The following is a 24,778-nucleotide window of genomic DNA, read 5'->3' as shown; positions in this document are numbered from 1 at the left end:
TACTTTATTTTAAAAGCTAAAACCTAATAGATAAAGATCTAGTTTTTTAAAAAAATGAAGACAATAAGACAGTTTGTGTAGCTTTGATAATGTTTTTATAATTCCAAGATTAGAAAATGTTTTTTATTATCTTAGAATGTTCATATGTTTAACATAACCATGTACAATACATAATTATACCTGGTCTTTTAGAAAGAGGACTTTTTTCTAGACATAGAGTTAAATTAGTAAAGGAATTCCAGGGTTTTTCCCCTGATTATATGAAATATTCTGAGATTAAGTCACCATTCTGGTTGGTAAATTATTGTTTCATCTGACTTTTGAACTAGGATGGCAAAAGACAGAAGTTTTGTTTAGCTGTTTTGATAGTTTTTAGATGTAATATGTCAAAACTCTTTGAACAGTTTAACAAGAAAAAAAATCTGTTTTCAATTGTATATAAATTATACCTCAATTTTTAATAAAAGAAAGAGTGGAGAGGAAGAGGCATGTAACTGGTGAGGTATTATATTTTGTCCTATTTGGGCAGAATAGTACCTTTTGTTTCATTGCAGGACTACTTCGAGCTTTCCTACTAACTGAATGCTTCCATAGGCGTATGGGTTCATCTCCTCTTTAAAAATTTAGTCGTTTATAGCCTTTGGGAAGTGAGTTTAAACCTTATTTAAGTATTTCATAGCCTATGTATGTCATCCTACTTTGGAAAATACCTGTTCTTCTGATTTTGGTGTTATTTAAATGCAAGTATGTAAGGTACCTGGGTGGCTCAGTTGGTTTTAAATGTCTGCCTTTGGTTCAGGTCATAATCCTGGGGTCCTGGGATTGAGCCCCTCATTAGGCACCCTGCTCAGCGGGGAGTCTGCTTCTCCCTCTCCTTCTAACCCTCCTGCCTGCTCGTGCTCTTGCTTGCTTGCTCTTTTTCTCTCAAATGAATAAAATAAAAAATCGTTACCAAAAAAAGTGCAGGTATATTGGTAATAATCCATGGTATTAAAAGCCATTAGGCTAGATTGCTGGAGGAACAAGGTCATTTTTGCTGGGCTTCATAGGAACAAACTACATGTTTCTATAAAAAGCTTCAATATAAATGTGCTTAATTGGTCATAGGAGTAGAAAAAGAGATTGGATTGATCAGCGGAAACCAATAACTACCACTCAGCCCATGCTCTGCTGATGGTGGATCAGCAGACTCAGTTTCCCATGACAGGAAGAAATTTAGACTCATTCTAAAAAGCAGTCTATTCTTTATGGTACATTTTCTCCTGGTGACTCCTTGTAATTGGGAATAAATGTTTAAGAAAATTCTGCAACAAAAAACAAAAAAAGGAAGGAAAACCCTGCAACTATAAGTTATGTAAATATGAAAAAGTGTAGCGCTAAGATTTTATGAGTATAGTATAGTTTATTTTAAACATTTAGACCTATAAAAATATATTATTCAGTAATAATTTGTAACTTTTCCAGTGTTTTCAAGAATGAGAACATCTTAAGATTTTAACATTAATAAAGATAGATGGATAGATCAAAGTTGTTATTAAAAAGCTTTTGTTTTTACCCTCTTAAGTTTTTATTCCATTCTTCTTAGGCAGAAATACCAGGAAATATTGTAAACATGTGTATGTACATTTGTAGAGTTCTGTATTTAAGATCGAAACATTGATGATATATTCATTATCCTCTTTGTGTTGCTCTTTGTTCCTATATTTAAAAAAACATTTTTACTGGATTTTTGGATTTCATTGATTTTAATTCACATTGTTTGTACCTTAATACCTAAGCATATTTTCCTAGTGTATAGGAATTAGAGTAGTAGAATAAAACAAACATTCTAAAGTGTGTAGTAGTAAGAGACATCTTGACTAGTAAGAGAAATCTTGACTGCTTTGATAGATTTTGTTCTTCTCTTCCTAATACAGGAGATTTTTCAAGAGCATGGGATGTTCTTCTTGACCATATACAGTCAGCAGCACTCAGCAAAAACAATGAAGTGTCTCTGGCTGCCCTGAAAAGCTTCCAGGAAATTTTACAGATTGTGTCCCCTGTCAGAGACTCAGATAAGCCTGAGACCCCACCTGCAGTTAATGTACCTGTGCCTGTCCTTCTAGGGTCCATATCAGGCCCTGGCCTGAGCAGACCATTTGTAAGAACAGATTCCATTGGAGACAGACTGGGAAGATACAATAGCTCTGAGCCACCAGTAGTTACTGATGAGCTTGAAGATTTGAATCTCTGGTGGGCTGCATGGAATACCTGGTATAGAATTGGATTGGAAAGCACTAAGCCTCCTGTTACTTTTGACAAACTGACTTTCATTCCCAGTCAGCCTTTCCTTACAGCTTTAATTCAGATATTTCCCGCTCTCTACCAACACATAAAAACTGGTTTCAACATGGATGACTTGCAAAAGCTGGGAGTCATATTGCACAGTGCTGTGTCAGTGCCAATAAGTTCGGATGCGTCCCCTTTCATTCTTCCATCTTACACGGAAGCCATTTTGACAAGTTTACAGGAAGCTGTGCTTACAGCTTTAGATGTTCTCCAAAAGGTAATAGAATTTTAGTGGCTGTCTAAACAATAATGCATGTGGTTTGCTGGCAGTTTTTTAGTTTGCTATATGTTTTTTGAGATGAAATCTGGATCATCAAGACTGTTGTATATGTATACGTTGTGTAAATTCAGGATTGTAAACATCCAGTTATTTTAAAAACATTGGGTTTTCTGATGTATCTGAAAAAGTGATTCAGGTTTGTTTTGAGAATCTTTCAGAAACTGTATGTATCCTCTTGTTTCCTTTCACCAACATTTTTGGTTTGATCATGCAGTTCTTCATAAGAGGATATACTTTTCTGAATAACAACATTAGTAAATACTTATATAATTAGAAAATTAATAAGGTATGGGATCATATATATATTTTGTTCATTTAGCTCTGGAATTGTTGGAAGCCTATATTTTAAAAAAGTAAGTAAGAATAAATTTATAAATTTTCCTCATGGAAATTTTAAAAAGATGTATCTTACCTATGTGTGTTTTGTTACTGCAAAGAAGTTATTAAGGAGTACTGGGTATTATATAAAACTGATGAATCACTGACCTCTACCTCTGAAACCATGATACATTATATGTTAATTATTGAATTTAAATAAAAAATTAAAAACCAAACAGCTAAAAAATAAACAATTGACCTAGAAATCATTGAGTAAATCCCAATTAGCAGGCAAGACCAGATCAAAATCAAAGAATTCTTTAAACTATCAAGATAATTGCACAATTCACAATAACGAAAATACTAAACAGAAAAATGTCTACTGAGGAGCCAGCAATTCCAACAAAGTTGCTATGACATTCTAACAAAATTAGAATGGAACTGGATTCTGATTACATATGGTTAATCAGATTCGTGTACTGCAAATCATGTTTTCTAATTAACTGATTGCATTATATCCAGCTGGAATGATGAAAACTTTCACAGTAAAAGTAGCGGTTTCTGTTACACCCTAATACCTTTTCACTGGCTCTGGAGGAAGTCCAGCTGAGTAGTAATTCCTTGATCTCTTTAACCCTAGTTATACTGTGTAAAGAAAAATTATGTAGAAACTTACAAATTTAAGAGAATCTGACATTTAAAAAACTTTATTTTAGGGATATGGGCTTTCAACAATTGAAATCAGAATAGCTATTTTATTTTCAGTGTAGAAATAAAAGTAGCCTGTATAGTACCTACTTTGTCCCCCTTGATTGACCATGCATATAGGTTGCTTATGGAGTGGCCTGGAGGAAACTGAAAAGTTACTCTGTCATAAAGCAGAGCAAAGCACAGGCCTTATAGGATGTCTGTAATCTAGAACTCTCATTCAGATATTTGACATAGGTTTTTATAAACAAAGAAGAAACAAACCTCCAAAATTCCTTTCAAGAAAAAAAGTACGTAATTTTATTTTTAAGAACTTTGCTTTAGCAATTACAGAACAAACAATCATTTATTCCAACTACTAGGAATTTGTTCTGAGCTCTTACTGGTTTTGAAAACAATATATACATACCTTCAGTCTGAAACTTAGGAAGTTTTGATGCTGTTCATTTATATCAGTTGATACCATTTTGTGTTACTAGTTTTCACTCTAACATTTATTACTTTTGTGATTATCTAAATTATATTTCCTAGTACTTGAATATGAGTCAACCATATGGTATCTTTAATTTTTCCTAATAGAAAAAATTAACATACTTCATTATCAGTAAAAGTGTTTCTGTATTTACTCCCATAGGTGTCAGAAAATTTTTTCACAGCAAAATTTACTTACTTTGGGACTTTATCCTTAAATTAATAAGCTATCCAATAAAACATTTTATTGATTAAAGATCATTTCCTTCATATAAAACCTCATTTTTTATTTCATGTTTACCCTTATATAGTTTAGGGCTTCAGGGTCACGGTTTTCTCTTGGTATTTAAGTCACTAGTTCCCACCAAGTTGACCTAGTTATGCATGCTGATTTATTTATTTATTTATTTATTTTTGGGACCAAGATATTTTGGCATGTGTGGGAGACGAGAATTTGATTGTTTTACCTAAGTTCTGTGATCGGGTGACTGCATCTGTCTTATTTATTGCTGAACTTCCTAAAGTCAGATGGCTGGGTACTGTATCTGCCTCCGTCATCAAGGCTATCAGAGTAGTACTCCAGGAAACACCATCACATTATGTGTGGATGGTGCCCTTGGAGTTGTGCAATGAAGCCCTGCCTGCTACTCAATAGGTCAGGTTTTGGGATCTCTTTAATTATCAGCTTCTTAATCTATAAAATATGAAAATAACAGATCTAAAACTTTCTTTTTATCAAATGGGATTTGCTTAAGGCATTTGCTAAATGCCTGATACAGTTAAACTAAATGTTAGCTGTTACTGTCTTCAAGTTCCCTGTCAAGGGTCTTAGTATATGAGGGTAGAGGGCAAAGAAGTCTTAATATATACAGGTGCTGAAGGAATTACTGTTGAAGGACTTAATAAGATAAACCTTGAACCATGTCAGAGGTTGGATGTCCATTTTCTGTTCTTGTTTCCACATGTATTTTCAAACTGGAATAATAAGAAATGTCTAGATTGCTGACTGATTCTTAACTTTTGGACTAAAATCTGTTACCAGGTTCATACTATAGTTTTTTTCTGATGTGCAAACTTAAGAATACTGAAGAAAAACCAATAATAACTTTTTCTTAGATGGGATTTGTTTTTAAAAAAATGTCAGTTCCAGGGCGCCTGGGTGGCTCAGTGGGTTAAGCTGCTGCCTTCGGCTCGGGCCATGATCTCAGGGTCCTGGGATCGAGTCCCGAATCGGGCTCTCTGCTCAGCAGGGAGCCTGCTTCCCTCTCTCTCTCTCTGCCTGCCTCTCCATCTACTTGTGATCTCTCTCTGTCAAATAAATAAATAAAAAAACTCTTAAAAAAAATGTCAGTTCCATATTATGCATCTTAAGATCTCAGAATTGCTTATTAAGTCAAGTATAGCACTATAATATGTTTTTCTTTTTATAAAGAGCCGCTGAAAATCTAAGTATATAATCACAGTCTTCATTTGGTGCTAAGATATTTCCAGAGAAATTGTAATACTTAGTTTTCTAAGGTAACCACACAGGCTTTTCTCTCTTTTTTAGTCATTGAAAATTAAGTATCTACTTGGTATAATTATTTCTTTTCCTAATTACTGCTTGTTTACCCCTAAGAGTTAAGACTCAGGCAGAGATTAATAAAGAAGAAAGTGAAACTTAACAGAAGCAGTCAGTAGAGTGAATTTTTTTAGATATTCAAGTTCTCCATTTACTGTTACTGAGAAAAATAACCAAATATTGAGAGATAGTATTAGGTATCTTTATTCTACTTTTTTACATTGTAATTACAAGATGATCTAACTTAGTCATGGCAGCACTTTGCTTATCTACTTTATATTTCAAGACTTTTATTTAGAACTAAATGGTAACATAGTAACTAAATGGTTACATCTTCTCTCAGGGAAAATAAAATTAATATATTATCTGACAGGTTTAAAAAGCCATGGATTGCAGAAAAACGTAAATGTATACATCTTTCTAAAGAAATTCCTTAAAAATTTGAAATGCTTTGAAAAAAAAAATTGAAATGCTTTGAATTTTGATTTAGTACTTTGAGGGTACCTAAAGTGTAGAATGACCATGCTTTTTGTTTTGTAAAGCACAAATGTATTTTAGACATTATGTAAATAATATCATTAAATATTTTTCCCACAGAGAAAAAGAAACACTAAAATATGTGAAAGGGTGAGAGGAGAAAACATATTTGTGGCTAGAAAAAAATGAAAATGTAAGGTTTATTTTAGGTGCTTTCAGCATATCTGAAGTAATTAAAATCTGCAGTATCAGGATACACATTTTACTCTTTGTTTTATCAAATTGCTTATAGCAATAGATTTAATTTCTGTTAATTTTAAAAAATATTCTTGTTTTAAACCAAGTCTGTATATTCAGAACATTAGACATTAAATGTATACTTTCCTGTTGAAAAATTAACATATACATTTCTTTCATTTTTTATTTTTTTTAAATAATTTTTTAAAAAAGATTTTATTTTTTTATTTGACAAAGAGAGATCACAAGGAGGCAGAGAGGCAAGCAGAGAGAGAGGAGGAAGCAGGCTCCCTGGTGAGTAGAGAGCCCAATGCAGGGCTTGATCCCAGGACCCTGGGATCATGACCTGATCCGAAGGCAGAGGCCTTAACCCACTGAGCCACCCAGGCGCCCCTACATTTCTTTTAGAAACAGATTTTCATACATGATTTATTTTCCCAACTATAATACACATGATTATTTGTTAAAGTTAGAACACTAGCATAGTGCAGAAATCAGCTGTCATTTCAATGAACTGATACTATCACTTAAATAGAAGTCAGTATCAGTCAATATCATCTTGGTCAGTGAAGTATTCTTGATGGTCTAGTGGCTGTATTACTGAATAAGTGATCCGATCGTGGAAATTCAGGACTGCCTGGGATTCCTCTCCTTTTTCCAGTCTGTTAAGTAATAAATCACACTTTCTATTAAAAAGCATTTTTTTAGCTGATTAACACATTTAACTTGTACTGTATTCAATAATAGTTTAAAATAACTTGTAATAGCTATGTCCTTCAGGGCTTATAAAAGGTTATAGAATACTTACATAAAATAGGACAGTTTTTAAGATTATTTGGTTAAATGTGTGTACAGTGAAGAACTTAACTGGAGTTCAGGTTATGCATTCTACTGTTCATATTTTTGCTTTTATAGGCCATCTGTGTGGGGCCAGAAAACATGCAAATAATGTATCCAGCTATATTTGACCAGTTACTGGCATTTGTGGAATTTTCGTGTAAACCTCCGCAGTATGGACAGCTGGAAACAAAGCACATTGCAAATGCAAAATATAATCAGGTAATTTGCTTTAAATTGTATTTTCTCTGTAAGATTTCATGGCTTATAAACAGTTCTACTTAAGAAGGACTTTGAGTATCTCAGAAATTTTTCATTCACAAATAAACTTTCATGTGTCTGTTAATAGTTTAAGCTGAAAAGAAACACTATTTGGAAAACCTTTTCTGTGTTCTTTTTTTTTTTCTTGTTTATGACTTTCCTTTCCCAAATAGTTCTCTAGATAGTTTGGCTTTTCATGTTACATTTTTCTTCAAAGTTCGTTTCTTGACTGCCCCATCCCATTACAAAATGGCTTCTAAATCCCTAAGCCTAATCTTGTCTAAAATAAATAGCTGCGATGCAAAATGAAGAAATCCGTGTGTACTAAATAAGTTGTCTACTGCTGGTGTGAAATTTAGTTGGATTTTACCTAAAAGATTTTTATAGCCATAGCTTGCAAATTTTGGCTTAGGGGAAAAGTAAATTTCTGAGTGCATGCACAGGCTGATTTTGTTCACTCAACATAAATTAAAATTTTACATGGTCCGAAAAGTAGTTTTAATGTGTATTAACTTTTCTCATTCTATTTGTCTTGCAACACAATGGAATCACAATAGATCCAACTATTTGCGCCGGTGAGTTAAATTTCCTGAAATTGTCCTAACCTATTGGCAAAAAGTAAAGTACATCTTTCCCATTTCTTGATAGAATGCTCTCTGGCCTTTTTCTGATAGTTTTAATTTTTGCCTGGCTGAAAATTGTTCTTTCGTGAAGTACATATCTATTTGAAAACTTTGCATGTGATATAATGCAGCCTAAAACCAAGGACTGAACTTTAAGACAAAGAAGGTTTCTCTTTGAAAGCAATATGATTTAATTTAATCTCATTTATTTTTAACTCCATGTGAAAATATTACTTTTTAGGCGGAATGGGTAGCCTTGAATTATGTCCCGTTTGCTGAAAGGTCTTTAGAAGTAGTTGTGGATTTATACCAGAAAACAGCCTGTCACAAAGCAGTTGTGAATGAGAAAGTACTCCAGAATATTATTAAGGTACCTTTTTCTTTTTAATTTCTATTTTTTGATGATGACACTATTACTGAAATTCCTTTTTAGGTAATAACATATTATCATATATTGAGATAAATGCAAAAATATTTATATTATTATTTATAGGGACTTTTCTCCATCATTCATGGTAGTGTTTAGGAAGCCATTCCCAGTATGAAAAAAAAATTTTTTTAATGAAAAATATTTTAAAATAAGTATGCATTAGATTTTTTACAATTCTTAAATTATGCCACAAGTCAATGAAGGATCCTGTTTCTTAGGACAATACTTCTCATACTTCAAGGTTGATGAGCATTCGGAGAGAAATTCACAGCGCATCAGTTTAACTGATGATCTGTATTTTGTTTTTAAGCCAGTTCCCTAGTTTATGGACAACTATTTTTAAAACTCATCTCTGGTTGATTGTGTCTGATTCCTCCAAAGTTTATATCTTGTTTTTTTCCTGTGTTTTGAAGGGCAAATCTGAACCTTGCCTTCTGTTTACTGAACAAATACAGGCCAATATGAACCATCTTCCCTCAAGGAAGAAGGCCTTTCTCCGTTCCAAAGCTCATTCTTCTCTTTGTTTTTCTCCTTTTCTCTTTTCCTTTCTTTCTTTTTCCTCCTTTCTTTCATTTTCCTTTTAGCCTTATAAACCATATCTTAAGAAGATTAAGCCCTTTAAGAACTTTCTCTCACTTTACTTCCTACTCAAATGGCCATCCTCTTTCAGCTTTCCTTCTTTTCCAAATTCCTTTACTGTAAACAGCTTGTGTCCTTCACCTAGTCACTGCTCACTCTCAACCCACTGCATGCTGGCTTACTTTCATATTGGGCTTCAGAAATGACTTAAAAATTAGAAGATCAAATCTTTAAATCCTATGTCTTTTTCTAATTATCTTCCCTATTGTATGATATTGCTGAAATTCCTAACTGGAAGTGGAGTCAGGTTTCCCCAAAGCACATAGGGAGAGGAAAAGGATAAATAGATTTGGCTGAGCGGATTGTCTCTTAGTGGAGGCCCAGTTCATGCTGACATGTAATGGTTCACTGTATGAGTAGTTAGTAATAATTGTGTGGAGGGTGATGAAATTAAGTTTTATATTCCCTCCATAACTGTGAAATATGAAAATGTATTTCTTCTACTCCTTATCTCTCTCTAACTAGAATTTTTATATAAAAGCAGGATTTTCACTCTAATGCAAACGATCTGATTGTATGCTGAAACTATTGATAATGCTCTGAGACAACTCACTGTGGTAGTTTGGTCCATCTGGTCTTCTAGTTGCTGGATAGAACTATGACTCTTGGAGTTCATTCTGAATCACCAAATTAGTTCTTTAATGGTTTATAGCAATCCACCTCAAAAGTTGACCAGTTAAAAATAAGTCTGAACATCGTAGTCACTATACATAACTCAGATGCTTTACACCTGTATCCGCAAGGGTTAAAGATTTAATAAATTGTCTTTTTTATTATGAATTTTACTGAAATAACTTGGAAATGGAAAAAAAGGTACATTTAAATGTTGGAATAGAACATAAAATTTAAAGAACTTTAGAGGTAAAACATAAGGCTTCAAAGTATCGATGCTTTAGGTTATGTTTACCTAAGCAATAATGAAAAAAGCAAGGTATTGATCTCTCTTAGATGTGAGAACGCCATCAGCCAAGTTATTTTTTTCTAGGAAAACTATGGCAAAATGTTCTAATTAAATAACATTAGGTTGAGAGAACCTGCAAAATCTAAGTTTGCTACTCCTATCTTAACTTTTGAGATAACATCACTGTATTTTATGATGAGAAACTGAAGTTCAAAATGTTGTTCCTTATTCAAGGTCATTGTTTATAAAATGGAGTCAGAATATCTTTCTAGGCAGTAGATTTGAGGACTATGTTTGAAAATTGATCTTTCTAGAAAATAACATCCTTTTTAAGTGAAAATACCTATGCTATTATTTTTTTTTGCTTTAGTTTTTTAATTAAAGTGTGTATATATTTTAATTAATACATATCTTAAACTGTCTTTATTTTCACAGACACTTAGGGTTCCTCTCAGTTTGAAATATTCCTGCCCTTCCGAAAGCACATGGAAATTAGCAGTATCTTCTCTCCTCAAAGTTCTTTCTATTGGGCTACCTGTTGCCAGGCAGCATGCTTCTTCTGGGAAATTTGACAGTATGTGGCCAGAACTAGCCAATACTTTTGAAGACTTTCTCTTTACCAAAAGGTCAGCTTATTCAATTTTATAGTTTTAAGACAGTCTCTCAAAAAGTATATAATAACTGCAATTGATCTGAAAACAGTATTTCTCATCATTCATTAACAAAGTAATTATTAAGATTGTTCCATTATATACAGAGCACAACTGATTAAGCATTTATCCACTAGTACAGTATCCATGAACAAGTGGAGATTTTTGCTTTTCACGCTATTTTGGGTTTTAAGACAGGAATCTATAAGACTATATGGATGCATCATAATTAAGGTTTTGACTCAATGAAGCTAAGAAGATCTGTTTTTTAAAATCTGCTACCCATTTGACATTGCAAGAGGAAAACAATTTTAGAAAATCAGTATTTTTACCATAATAAATAAGATTAGTGGTGATAATGATCAGCTCTTTAAGATGTTAGGTTTGGCAAAGAAGAGTGGAATTTACACTATATGATACCCACCTGAGCACTTATGGATCCTCTTTTGATCCCTCAATGAGAGTAGGATAATTGGAACACACACTGAATTTTTTGAAGGAGGAATCGTCTGTGGGTTAACTTAAATTTTGCTGTGTGAAAGCATATCTGGTATTTCAAAATTGAAAGTAATGACATTCTAATTTCTGTTTCCACAAATGGTTAGATTTTGTTTTACTTTCTTTTATATTTCTCATCTCTAGATATGTTATGGATACCAATGCAAGTGTACTTTTTGTATTGTAGAAAAATTATAAGGACTCACAAAACATATTCAAACAAATTATGTTTTTATCTTCAACCCTGAAAATTGGAGTTCCTCTGTGGACTCCGATGTGTAAAATCACTATGTTAATTTGTATAAATCAAGTAGGTTTGGAAATTTATACTTTTTCTTTCCCAGTTCTCTGTCTGTATATGCATGTTGGTTTATCAATACAAGCTTTTAGAGCAGGTTTTTTAGCAATGAGTAAACTTTTCTTTAAGAATTTCTTTTCCTGGGATACCTGGGTGGCTCGGTCAGTTAAGCATCTGTCTTTGTTCAGTTCGTGATCCTGGAGTCTCGGGATCAGAGCCCCTCATCTGGCTCCCTGCTCAGCAGGGAGTCTGCTTCTCCCTCTGCCCTTTACCTTGCTTGTGTGCTCTTTCTCTCTCTCTCTTTTGCTCTCTCAAACATGTAAATAAAAATCTGAAAAAAAAAAAAAAGAAAAAAAAAGAATCTTTTACTGTGGCTGAGTCTTTCCACACCATCTTACTTATTCTCAAGTTTCTTGTTTCATATTTTTATTAAATTCAGTTTTATGAAATGATTTTTGTTTGTTTTTGTGCAGGAAAGTAGAAAGTGAAATCAAAGTCCTAATAATAGATACTACACATCTCTTGTCGTTTTGTGTTAATGCAGCTGTACTATAACTTCATTGGAGTCTTTTGCCCAACAATGGCCCTACTTATAATAAAGGTTTGAGTATATTGGGTATGTTAAAAAATCATATTGCCTAAGAAGCAGCCAGTGTAGTGCACTGACTCAGGGGTTGGGCCACCTGGATTCAAATCCCAACAGTTACTTTGTAATTGAGATATTTTCATCTGTTAAGTAGGAATGATAGTGCTACCTAACTCATAGGGTTACTATGAGGATTAAGTCACTTAAATTAAGTGACTGCTTAGAGTATTATGTCACTTATTTTATTTTTATTATTTTAGAGTAGGTGCGGGAAGGGCAGAGGGAAAGGGTGAGAGAGAATCTTAGGCAGGCTCCACGCCCAGCATGAAGCCCAACAAGGGGCTCTGTCTCACAACCCCGAGATCATGATTTGAGCTGAAATCAAGACTTGGCCACCCAGACACCCAAGTATTAAGTCACTAAGAAAAGTGACTGCTTAGAGTAGTAGCTGGCACATGAGTGCTTTAAAAATGCTTGCTACCACTTTTATTAACCTCATTATTGTTATTTCTTTTCCTTCAGAGAAAGTGATATTATACATATCCCTTCCCATGAAGCAGCCATATTTCAAACCAGAGTTTTAAAGACCCAAACTCTAAATAACTGGGAGTAGAAATTTACTTCTAAATTTGGAATTGCTTATAATGGCTAGAAAATAATAAAGGCACTAAATTCTGCTGTCATTAACACAGAATCAGCATTCTAAGTTGTGATTATTTTAGTTATAGATTTAAGCCTTCTGCTACCCTATACTGAGAGTCAGGAAACCCATGACCTGCTTTGGACTCTGCCACCTACTTTCTGCTGACCTTGAACTGGTTGTTTCCCTTCAGTAGGCATCATTTTTCTTAATTATAAAATGAAATGAATTGATTAGTTGTAGAAGTCCCACTAGTTTATACGTTTTCACTTAAATTTTTCATCAGCGTGAAAACAGGTAAAATGGATAAAGCCAGTTTAGTTTTTATTTCATAGTCCAAAAATATTTTAAGGCTCAAATTGAATGCTTTCATTAGTTGGTTGAAGTTAAAAATGCAGTGCTCACGAAGAGAACTTAAAAATGATGTGTATTTTTATTTCATGAGAGGGCTTTGGTTTTTGTTTTCCAAATAATTGATTACTTTGGAAATCACAAAATTTTGTTTTATGTCACATATATACTTGTTCTATAACTGAAGTCCATCACTAGTATTTGAACAGTGGTGTTTCAGAATGTTGCTTAGAGTAACAAGACATAGGTTTTTAGATAATACTAATATTTGAGTATATTTTATCTTGGAACATTTATAAATCCTTTAACTTCTTTAATAAATACTTTAAGACTGTGAATAACCATGCCTTTCTCTGATATTTCTTAGCTTCTTTTTGGTCTGTAAACTGTTTTGCAAGGCAGTGTAACAAAGAAATACAAATAAAACCAAGGGGCCCCTGGGTGGCTCAGTGGGTTAAAGCCTCTGCCTTCGGCTCGGGTCATGATTCCAGGGTGCTGGGATCAAGCCCCGTATCGGGCTCTCCACTCAGCAGGGAGCCTGCTTCCTCCTCTCTCTCTCTCTCTCTCTCTCTGCCTCTCTGCCTGCCTTTCTGCCTACTTGTGATCTCTATCTGTGAAATAAATAAATAAAATCTTAAAAAAAAAAACAAACCAAAATTAGCTAGAAGAAAACAAGGACTTTGGATATAATTGAGGGTTATGATAAGTAAATAAATGAGAAAAAGAAAATACATGATTAAAGATGAAAAACATAAACATTATGATCAGGTAGACACTTGAGGTTTATTAGGATCATTCAGTCCTCCTTAAAGTACTGAAATGTATTTATTTTGTAGAATACACTTGGGCTAGTGAGAATTCATACAATTAGTGGTCAGTGGACCTTAAGTTTAAAATCACCAAGTAGTTCCCAAAAGGAATCAGGTGAAGCATATTCACACAAAAACTTGTTCACTAATGTTCATAGCAGTATTTTTCATAATAGCTAAAAAATGAAAAAAATGCAAATGTATTTATCAGCTGTTGAGTGGATAAATGTGGTCTGTCCATAGAATGGAATATTCAGCCATAAAAAGAGATAAAATACTGATGCATGCATGCTACAATATAGATGAATCTTGAAGATATTATGCTAAGTGAAAGAAACCAGAGATGAAAATCTATATAGTGTATGATCTCATTTATATAGTATATCCAGAGTAGGCAAATGCATGGAGACAAAGTAGATTAATGGCCACAGGTGGGAGGAGAAGACAATGAGGAGTGACTGCTAAAAGTACAGAATGTCTTCAGGAGTGATGAAGATACTCTAGAATTGAAAGTGGTACAACTTTGTGAATATATTAAAAAGGACTGAATTATACATTTTAAAAGGTGAAATTTATTGTATACGAAATTGTATCTCAATATATATTTTTTTAGTGTACCATGCAGAGAGAACTGACAGAAATTACAAATAATACTTTATCAGTTTGAAGGCTCTTTTATTTCAAATAAAGTTTCATAAAAATAATTTTTAAAAAATCGCTAACTTACTAACCTCAGTCTTAGAGAATTTAAAGATCTTATATGGCCCATTTCTGCCTGGATTATTGGCAGTCTCTACTTACACTTTATAGGTAAACTGTGTTAATCATTAGTGTTTTTAAAAAATTCAACCAGTGTTTTTTTATATGCTCAAAGTGTTTAGTAAGGATACTAACTCTAAGTTAAAGTATAACAGTTAGTTTGGGTTTTGAGATCAGAATACGTAATCTATGCACGATCAAATAATTTCCCAATTTTATTGATCACTGGGATTAGGAGTAATGAACTTTTGAGTGTCTGACTTTGTGTGCTACCTTCTCTTAAAGTATTATAAAGTATTTATAAAGTATTTTAAAAATCCATTTAAGTGGGGTGCCTGGGTGGCTCAGTGGGTTAAGCCTCTGCCTTCAGCTCAGGTCGTAATCTCAGGGTCCTGGGATCGAGCCCCGCATCGGGCTCTCTGCTCAGTGGGGAGCCTGCTTCCCCCTCTCTGCCTGCCTCTCTGCCTACTTGTGATCTCTCTCTCTTTCTCTCTCTCTCTCTCTCTCTCTCTGTTAAATAAATAAATAAATAAATAAATAAATAAATAAAATCTTTAAAAAATATATCCATTTAAGTGTTTCTGCTATATGATTCCAATAACATTAATATTATTAGTGTCTGTTCCTAATAAACTTCTTTTAAATTGCTAATCAGCCCATCCTTAGTTACCTCCACCATCTTCAGAATTTTTTTGTATCAGTGAACACTTACATTACTTGATTATAAATTAGAGTTAAACAGTTTTATCTCTAGAGATACAGAAAGATTCTGTGAAGCTACTTTAGTAGTAGTGGTTATAAAATTCCCACCATTGGTACAAATTTGGGTACATGTCTTTAAAACTTTTTCTGTAGTTTCCTACTACTGGATTATAGTCTAGGATTTGCACACCAAAATACACGTTTCATGCAACAGGGACTGGGTCCATCTTGTTCACAGCTGGCTCATAGAGTGCCTAATACAGAGTATTTGGTACTCAGTAATTTGTTGAATGAAAAATAGATTCAAACAAAGATCTGGTAACCATAGTAGAGTACATTTGTGTGTGTGTATATTCTAATACTTGTGTGTATATTCTAATACTTGTAAATAGGAAACACTTGTAAATAGAAAAATACTTGTAAACAGAAAAACCAAATAATACCAAATAAAGCAAAAATAGCCCTAGATATAAAAGTGTACACTATGCCTCTAATCCTAAATATGATAACACTATTTTTGCATTTACAACATGAAAGAGAAGGATTTAAGTTCGAACATCAGAGAAGTTTATGGTCAAATTCTGACCTTGTCATTTGCTTATAATACATTCTTGGTCATATTACTAGCATTCAAAGCCTCGGTTTCTTCTTCTGTCAATTACATGAGGATAATACTACATGTGGTTACTGTTCAGTCATAGGAAGTAATACAAATAAAGCTCTTTGTACATTGGCTGGCTCTGTAACTTTAACTGTTACTATTATTGTAATAGGCATTAACATCTGATTCTCAGCAGTTTTCAAGTAGTTTATTTTTCACTGCTTCACAAGTTTAATACCATTTTACTGTTCATTCTTATTAAGAGTCACGTGGTTTAAAGTTCATCTTGGTACTCACAGAATGTTGATTTCCAGTGATCTTGCTGGAACAATTTTCTGCTTTTTTTTTGCCCCAGATGTTCTCTTTTTTATTGTAAAGATCTTTAATATATTGTGTTTATTACAAATTAGTGATTAATGGTCAGTCTCTGCGTGAATAGTTCAGCAGATAACCAAGACACTTCACTGGCAATATAAGTGAATTCAGGTATTGTCAGTGGTAATTTTTGTTGTTATTACAGATAATAGTAATATCCTCACTCTTCATTATTCTTTCATTCATTAGTACTGAAAGGAATTTAGTTTTACAGATTTTATTTAGTTCAGGATTGCACCAAGCATTTTTGTAGCTAGAAATTCATGTTTGTAATTAGTTTAGTCACTTACCCTAATAACTTTAATTAAAAATACTGTTCTTTTAAATAAATGGTAATGTCTAACCTGGGTGAGAAAATACTTTTTGTCATTTGAATGCTGTTTATTTCCAGAGAACATTTTACCTTTTAAAAATCAAGTGTTTTGTTTATTTTTTTAGCATACCTCCAGATAATCTCTCTATTCAAGAATTTCAGAGAAATGAAAGTATTGATGTTGAGGTGAGGAAGCTATTTAAAACATTTTCCCATAACCATTTGTGCAAAGCAAATTGTAGAAATGTTGGAACTATAAAATTGCTAAGAGAAAAAGTAAAGTAATAGGTTTAAGATTGAACCTAAAAGCAGTAAAACTCTCACATAGATTAAAGGTTAGTTTTGAAAGCCCTGACATGATTTCCTTATACTTATTAGCTTTGTCTCTAAATACGAAGTTGTGTTCATTTAATAATTTAAAAAAGCAATTGATTCAGTAAAATCTGTCAGTTATTGAGCATGTATTTGAGAGTTTGCTCTATAGTTTGGCAAACCAGGTTTTAGTGGTTCAAACTAATCAGTAAGTTGTTTAGAATATTTTAAGTAGGCTCTATGCCCAACATGGGGCTTCAACTCGGCCCTGAGATCAAGTGTTACATTGTCTACTGACTGAGCCAGCCAGGCACCCCTAGGTTTTTGTTTTTAACCAGCTGTAGATAAAACCTCTAGAACTCTGGAGGCACATAATGAGTGTTTTTGTTTTTTTTTTTTAAATTGTAAATGGAATTTAAGGAAGTAGTTTTTTTATGGGTTCTTTGTTGGGGGAGGTGTTTTGATGATTTTCCTTTAAGTGGGATAAAGGATCTTTTAAGTAAATCAAATAAGTAAACTACTTTAAAGTGTACACTGCCTTTTGTCCCGTGTTTTAAAACTTTTGTAAACTCCTTTTTCTTCAAAGGACAAATTAACGCATTATATATTAGAAGTGAGCTGTTTAGCAAAAATGAATATAACTTTACTTTCTCTTTTGGCTTATTGTTTATGATTCTAAAAAGGTGATTTAAACAGATTTATTCTTAAATCTGTTTTGATATTTTATTCTAACATGGATACATTTCATATAAGATCAACATTTATTAAAATGACTGCATAGTAAACAGTTTATATTATTGACTGTTTTGTAATTTATTATTAAAAAATAAATTGGGGCGCCTGGGTGGCTCAGTGGGTTAAGCCGCTGCCTTCGGCTCAGGTCATGATCTCAGGGTTCTGGGATCGAGCCCCGCATCGGGCTCTCTGCTCAGCAGGAAGCCTGCTTCCCTTCCTCTCTCTCTGCCTGCCTCTCTGCCTACTTGTGATCTCTCTCCGTCAAATAAGTAAATAAAATCTTTAAAAAAAAAATTATTATTATTACTAAGGTGAAATAGGCTACCCATCCTGTATGTTAACATTAAAATATTTGTGTACTTTATTAAGAAAGAGTCTTTAATCGATTTTCTTTTAAAATAAAATTTAGATTTTAGTCTAGAAATTGTCATTTGTGTTGGTCTTTTTCAAGAAAAAAAATGCATTTGAGTTTACCTCTTTTGTTTTAGGTAGTTCAGCTTATCAGCACTGAGATACTACCTTATGCCAATTTTATTCCTAAGGAATTTGTTGGCCAGATAATGACTATGCTTAATAAGGGCTCAATACACTCTCAGTCATCTTCATTTACGGGTATGTTACTTTAATGATTTATTAAATATATTAGTAACTATTGAAGCACTTTGGATGAGGCTGATTATAGAAATGTTTAGTCCTATGATTGTGGTAAATTGTGAACTTGAGAATTGTTGGATAAATTTTAAGAATGTGATAGAATATTAAGTTTTATACGGAGAAAATGTGAATATCCTGTGAATTATGTGTTATGAATTAAATTGCAGAGCACTTACAAAATCTACCTAAGTCACTGTTGGCCGACACAAGTTAAAAGTTTTGTGAAATCATGGATTATTGGGAAGGGATAAGTGTATATTCTACCACCTAGCGTTTGGCAAACTTCTATAAGTCTCAGTTTTGTCATCTGTGAAATAAAGATATTGATATCAATTGCTCAGAGTTATAAATTACAGTTAACCAGTTAAAACAAATAGATGCTATAACATTGTTAATGGAACTAAGTTTAGTAAATGCTTACTATGTGCAGGGTATTACACTAGAATGTTACCTGTTTCCTCACAACGTTTCTATGAGAATAGTTTCCACCATATTGCAGAGGGAAATAGGTTTAAAAAGTTTGGAAAAATTATCCATAATCTAAAAGCTGGAAGCCAAATTCATCCTTAAAAAGAATTCCATGCTTCTTTTCATTTTATCATGCTACCTTATTGGGAGATAATACTTAAATTGCCTTTTGCTTATTTCTCTTTTTCTAAACCTGTGCTCAATTGCTAAATGTAATTGTGTGGTATCATTACATGAATTTTCTCTTGAGATGATTAAAAAATTTTAAATTTGTGCCATGCATATCCATTATCCCCGGAATTTACCAGAGCCATGACTAACTTCTGCTGTACTGTGCTGAACACTTTAAAGAGCATGTAAATGCGCACAGTTTGGCCACTAGGTGTCTCTCATACTGCTTCGTTCAGAAACTACAGTAGTTCTTTTTCCCAGCCCAGATAAGTGATAAAAGTGATCTGATAAGTGCAGATTTAACAAATATAAAAATCTCAGAAAAAAAGATTAAATAATATTTATATGTTAATACAGTCAACTTTTTATTATTAAGAGTATATAAAAATTTCTAGATACATTTTTATAAAAGTATTACAAACTATTTGTAGTCAGATGTAAGTATTTTAAGCTAAATAAGGACCACTGAATTGCCATGTATACCTTTTCAAGCAGTTTCTGTCTTGCCATTTAACGTATTAAGTATACCAAGATAAAACAGGTACATGGACATTCTTCCAATGCTTTGCTATATGTCACAAACTTCTCAGTTTGAACTTGGAGGGCTTTTTAAAACATATATATAGAAAGCCTTCTGTGCTAAAATGGACCAATTTATAAAGACTTAGGTTCCAGGGATCATTTTTGGTCTACCACTCTTAAGTATGACCTGATAGCCAAAGCTTTCAGAGAAAATCTGCTACGCAAAAGAGAAAAACCAAAACAGATGAAGAGGGAAGAAAAGAAACCCAGAGGAAATGTAAATTCAGGGCCACAGAAACATTCCACTCCCAAAAAGCACAATTATAATTAGGATGTTCAAAGAGATAAAAGATTTTACATCAATGAAACAGAAAATGCTATTAAGGAGGAGCAATCAGTATGAGAAAGAGCTCATAGAAACTAAAAATATGACCACTAAAATAACATGTTCAGTGAAGGGTTGCAAGAAAATATAAGGAAATAACCCTGAAAGCAGAGAAAGAAAAAAAAGTGGGCAATATGAGAAGAAAGAAAGAAAATGAATCCAAGGGGTCTAACATCTGACAATAGGTCTTCCAGAAAGAGAAAATACAGAGCAAAGCTAAAAGAGGAAATTATCAAAGACATAAAACCAAAGAAATCAGTCTCCAGATTAAAAATGGCCACTCAGTAACCAGAACAGTGGAAGAAAAAAGATCCATAGGAAGATCCACAAATTTTATGTTGTCATGAAATTTCAGAGTACTTGGGCTAAAGAGAAGATTCTATAAGATTTCAGAAAGAAAAGAAAAAAGGCCGACACAAAAGGATTTTGTCAAGATAATACTGGACTTCTCAGTAGCAGCATTGGATGCTAAAAGACATGGACATAGTGGTTTCAGAGTTATAGTCGGAAAGGATTTTTAACATGGAGTTTTATATGTAGGCCCACCGTTGTCAGAGTGTAAGCACGGAATGGTAATTCTCAAATGTCAGCATGCATTAAAATCAGTTCCAAGGGCAAGCTATTGCTGGGCTGTAGTCTCTGAGCTTCTGATTCAGTAGGTCTGGGGTGGGATGTGTGAATGTGCATTTCTAATGAGTTCTCTGGTGGTGCTAATGCTAGGTAACACACTTCTTTGAGTACCACAGTAAAGTAATGATGTTCTTGGAAATGCAAGTTCTGACAAATTTTACTTCCTATTCAGTCTTTCTCAGGTACTCCAGAATGTGTTCCGTGAAAACAAAGGAGTAAACCAAAGAAACAGAGGGCATGGATCTAGGAAGTTGGGTGTAAAACAAGAGAGAATAAAGACAATTCTGAGGGTTTGGCAGAGACTATTTGGAGGATATAGCTGGATGGCAGGTCTGGAGAGCAGCTAGTCCACACTAGAGCAGAGGTCTGGCTCTGGGAAAGATGTTGCCAAGAGGAAGGCGGAAAGGGAGAGAGGGAGGAAGAAAGAAAGGAAGGAAGAAAGAAAGGAAGGAAGGAAGGAAGGAAGGAAAGAAAGTATTGCAAGTTTGACCTTGTGGAAAACTATTGAGAAGTATTTGATAGTGCTGTCAAGGGATAAAAGGGTATAAAATTGTCTTTGTCTAGGTAAGAAAAATATTATGTGGAAGTGATGAGAGTGGACAGTCTTGCCTTGCTTTTGATCTTGCAAGGAGGAAAATCGTTATATATATGCTTTTAGCTGTAAGTTTTTCATAGATGGCTTTCATCAATTGAAGAATTTCCTTCTATTTCTAGTTGGCTAAGAGTTGTTATCATTAAGGTTATTAATTTAGCCTTTTGTTAACCATCAATAATTGTCAATTTTACAGAAGCAGAGATTGATATTCGTTTGAGAGAGGAATTTTCTAAAATGTGTTTTGAAACATTGCTCCAGTTTTCCTTCAGTAATAAAGTCACAACACCTCAAGAAGGCTACATCTCACGAATGGCACTCTCAGTGCTTTTAAAGAGATCTCAAGATGTGCTTCATCGCTATATAGAGGATGAAAGATTAAGTGGTAAATGCCCTCTTCCAAGGTACAGATTTTATTTTATAGATGAAGGAAATATGTTATCATAATTACTACGAATAAAAAAAGCTCTGAGCACCAAATTGTTTTCATAAGTGATTTGATGTGACCTGAAGCTGTTTATAATTTTATTTTATACAGTGTAAATATTTGTAAGTTTTGCTGCAGATATATTAGTGTGTTTTATTATGGGGTGCTCTTTCAGACTGCTCATGGAGGTTAAGTAATGTATATGTACCAAGTTTCCTTTTGGGATTTAAAAGAAAATTTTGAGTTCTAAAATATGTCTTCTTAAGGATTTCTGGATAAGGACTTATGGATCTGTATGAGCACATGGGTGTGACTCTCTCTAGAGAGAAAATAATGGTAAATCATACTCCACAAACTTCCTAGTTTGTTTTAGTTATTTTTAAATTTCTCTGTAAGTCAGCTAGCCATGTCTTAGATCTTCTTTTCATCTGGCTTGCTTAATTAAGCCCTTGGTCCTGGACTAATTTGCTTCCCATTTAGCCATGCTGTGTTAGTAAAATGGACTCTAGGTCTTTCTGCTAAGCCACGGCTAATCAAAGGTGGGGTAGAAATCAGAATTCATCAAAAAATGCAATAATAAATTATGGTATGTCACCAGTCTATTTTTTAATATGGGAATTAGAGTTTAAGGCAAAACAAATGAAACAAAATAATATTGGAAGACAAAGTTGTCAAAGTCAAGAAAGAATTAATGAAAATCATGATAGGTTCCATCTCATAAGGTGGCACTGGAGAGGTAAATCACCACCCCTAAATCCTTGTGTATATTCTTATTTACTTATAATAAATTTTTGAAGTGTGAATTGACTTGTCAGAAGATAAAGACATTTTTAAAGCTTTTGATATGTATATTATAAATTGCCTACCTGAGATTTCTACCAATTTACATTCTCCAAGGAGTATATAAATGTCCTTTTCCTCAGTTTTTAGCATTTTAAAATTATTTGCCAGTTTATGATTTATGTTTTTAAAATTTGATGAATGAAAAATAGCTACATAATAGTTTGTTATTGTTTTTTTAATTACTAATGCTTACCAATTCTTAAACATAAATTATACCTTCTCATATTTAGAATTATATGTGAAAAAGTTCCAAAGACAGGTGTTGGTAATTTGGTTATGGGCATAATTGAAAATTGATTTGTCAGAATTGATCTCTGAAGTATACTTTGAAAAGCAGTAATAAGGTTGCTTTGCTTGGAATATTTTTTATTTATTAGAGTATAACATTATTTCAGAAAGTAATTTTTCTTTTTATGTTTTTAGTGTTTATTGCTTTTAAATTGAGTCTTATTTATAGTTGCCTTATAAAAGTGTTATAGTGTATCATCCTGTGTTTGACTCTGTATCATTACATTATTTTCTAAACTACATTGCAACACAATGACATTCTTCTGTGCTTAAAAAGGAAACTTGAAATATACTGTCGTAGTAATAGAAAAATCTTTTTTGTAGAATGAAAACACAGATTTGTATCAGGACTGAGAGGAGACTATTTAGGGAGAAAGAAGGGACAAGCTACTCTTGATCCTTTACTCCCAAGTTAATTCTTCATTGCTAATGTCTCCAAATAATTGGGCCTTAGGATAATTTTGAGCATGTTTCTTTTGTTGTGTTAGAAACTTTAAAGGTACTATCATACTTTTTTTCCCACCCCAGTACTATTGTAATTTTTTAAAAAGATTTACTTATTTATTTGAGAGAGAGAGAGAGTGCAAGAGGGCATAGGGAGAGGGAGAGAGAGAGAGTCAAGCAGACTCCACACTGAGCTTAGAGACCAACACAGGGCTTGACCTCATGATCCTGAGATCATGACCTCAGGACCCTGAAATCAGGACCTTGAGATCACAGGGAGCTGAAACCAAGTGTTGGACACTTAACCAACTGCGCTACCAAGATGTCCCTGTATTATTGTAATTTTAAATGTCCTTTTAACAGCATGGTAAAATTATATGCCAGGAGGTAGTAGTAGTCTTTATTTCCATTTAAACTTTGGCAAATCCCTTTTAGCACTAGTTAGTTAAAAAGGAAAAAAAAAATTTGTAGAGAAGCTTTAAAAGGATGTATAAAATATCTTAAATTTAAATAGTTATGTGAAATATCTTACAAATAAATTTAGATTTGCCTGAATAGATGCCCCTCTTTTGAAATGGATAATTTATGATAAAAAATAACTGTAAATCTTATTTGCACACTGAAGTACATATTAATAAAATAATTTTTCTTTTATAAGAATTTAAAACTAATATTAACTTTGCATTGTATTGTGTCTAGTATTTTTCCAAAGTGCATCTACTTGTATAAACCTAGTAAAAAACACACATGGCAATCTTAAAATCCTGATGGAAATAATTTCCCATCTCTTTTTCAGGCAACAAGTAACGGAAATCATATTTGTTTTAAAAGCAGTCAGTACTCTCATTGATTCACTTAAGAAAACTCAGCCTGAGAATGGTAAGTGCTTAGAAACTCAGTTATTATAAACTCATAGCATTTATGTTCTATTTCTGATGCACTTTTCTATTATTATTCAGTTAACTGAATTTTAGGAATATAACAGCTATTTGGCTTTCTTTTTTCCAGGCCTTATAACAACAAAGAATCAAGTCCATTAGGATATTAATAAGTAAAATTAATTTGTAATGATTTAGCTTCTTTGTGTTAAATAACAGTTTTTTTTTTTTTTTAACTAAGTTGGTCTGAATTCAGGATGTTCCATGGATAATTCATAGTTCATATATTTTTAATGTAGACCATCACTTGAGTTTTTGGGTAGGTGTAGGCTTCCATCCTGCGTTTGTATTGAGTAAACTATACAACTTTGAAACACTTAATAGCTTTATCTCATTTGTTTCTCCTTTCTGTAACTCATTCCTTTTCTTTACATTCCTCTTCTTTACTCATTCCTCTTCATTCCATTCTTTACATTATTGCTAGAAATGATTTTTCGAAAAGTGCAGCTTTGATCGTTCATTTTCCTATCTTTGTAAAACAAAAAATTTTCATTTACCATTACTTACCAAATGCAAAGAGTATTGTTGTCAAACCCCCTTAGATTTATGGTTTATTTCCACTAGACCTCACATATCCTATTTTCCCACCAAACTAAAATTCTCAGTCTACCCAAGTATTCCCAACCTTTTGCTTATTTCAGTCTTCTGCCTACTCTATCTAGTTCAAATATCACTCTGCTTTTAAGCCTTGTTTTTAATCCTTAATGGTGAGTGAT

General features: G+C 33.1%; 1 protein-coding gene across 5 annotated transcripts in view; it reads left to right on the top strand.

Moving 5' to 3' along the window:
* Positions 1 to 24,778, top strand: part of LOC111160139 (MON2 homolog, regulator of endosome-to-Golgi trafficking) — a 106,121-nt gene that overhangs the window by 74,095 nt on the left and 7,248 nt on the right. For 2 of the 5 annotated variants that reach the window (XM_022522991.1, XM_022522995.1), the window contains exons 26-34: positions 1,917 to 2,545; positions 7,296 to 7,439; positions 8,036 to 8,053; positions 8,343 to 8,471; positions 10,507 to 10,697; positions 16,779 to 16,839; positions 18,189 to 18,312; positions 21,319 to 21,526; positions 23,921 to 24,003. In XM_022522991.1, coding sequence (XP_022378699.1) covers positions 1,917 to 2,545; positions 7,296 to 7,439; positions 8,036 to 8,053; positions 8,343 to 8,471; positions 10,507 to 10,697; positions 16,779 to 16,839; positions 18,189 to 18,312; positions 21,319 to 21,526; positions 23,921 to 24,003 — 1,587 coding nt within the window. Of the gene's footprint in view, positions 1 to 1,916; positions 2,546 to 7,295; positions 7,440 to 8,035; positions 8,054 to 8,342; positions 8,472 to 10,506; positions 10,698 to 16,778; positions 16,840 to 18,188; positions 18,313 to 21,318; positions 21,527 to 23,920; positions 24,004 to 24,778 lie in introns of those variants that run through there. The other 3 variants (XM_022522994.1, XM_022522993.1, XM_022522996.1) reach the window with 2 other exon arrangements.

This window comes from Enhydra lutris, unplaced genomic scaffold (assembly GCF_002288905.1).
Source record: "Enhydra lutris kenyoni isolate GAN:26980312 unplaced genomic scaffold, ASM228890v2 scaffoldscaffold74, whole genome shotgun sequence".
Classification (NCBI taxonomy): Eukaryota; Metazoa; Chordata; class Mammalia; order Carnivora; family Mustelidae; genus Enhydra; species Enhydra lutris.
Note: the sequence above shows the minus strand (reverse complement) of the source record. Positions and strands in the feature narration are given on the sequence as shown.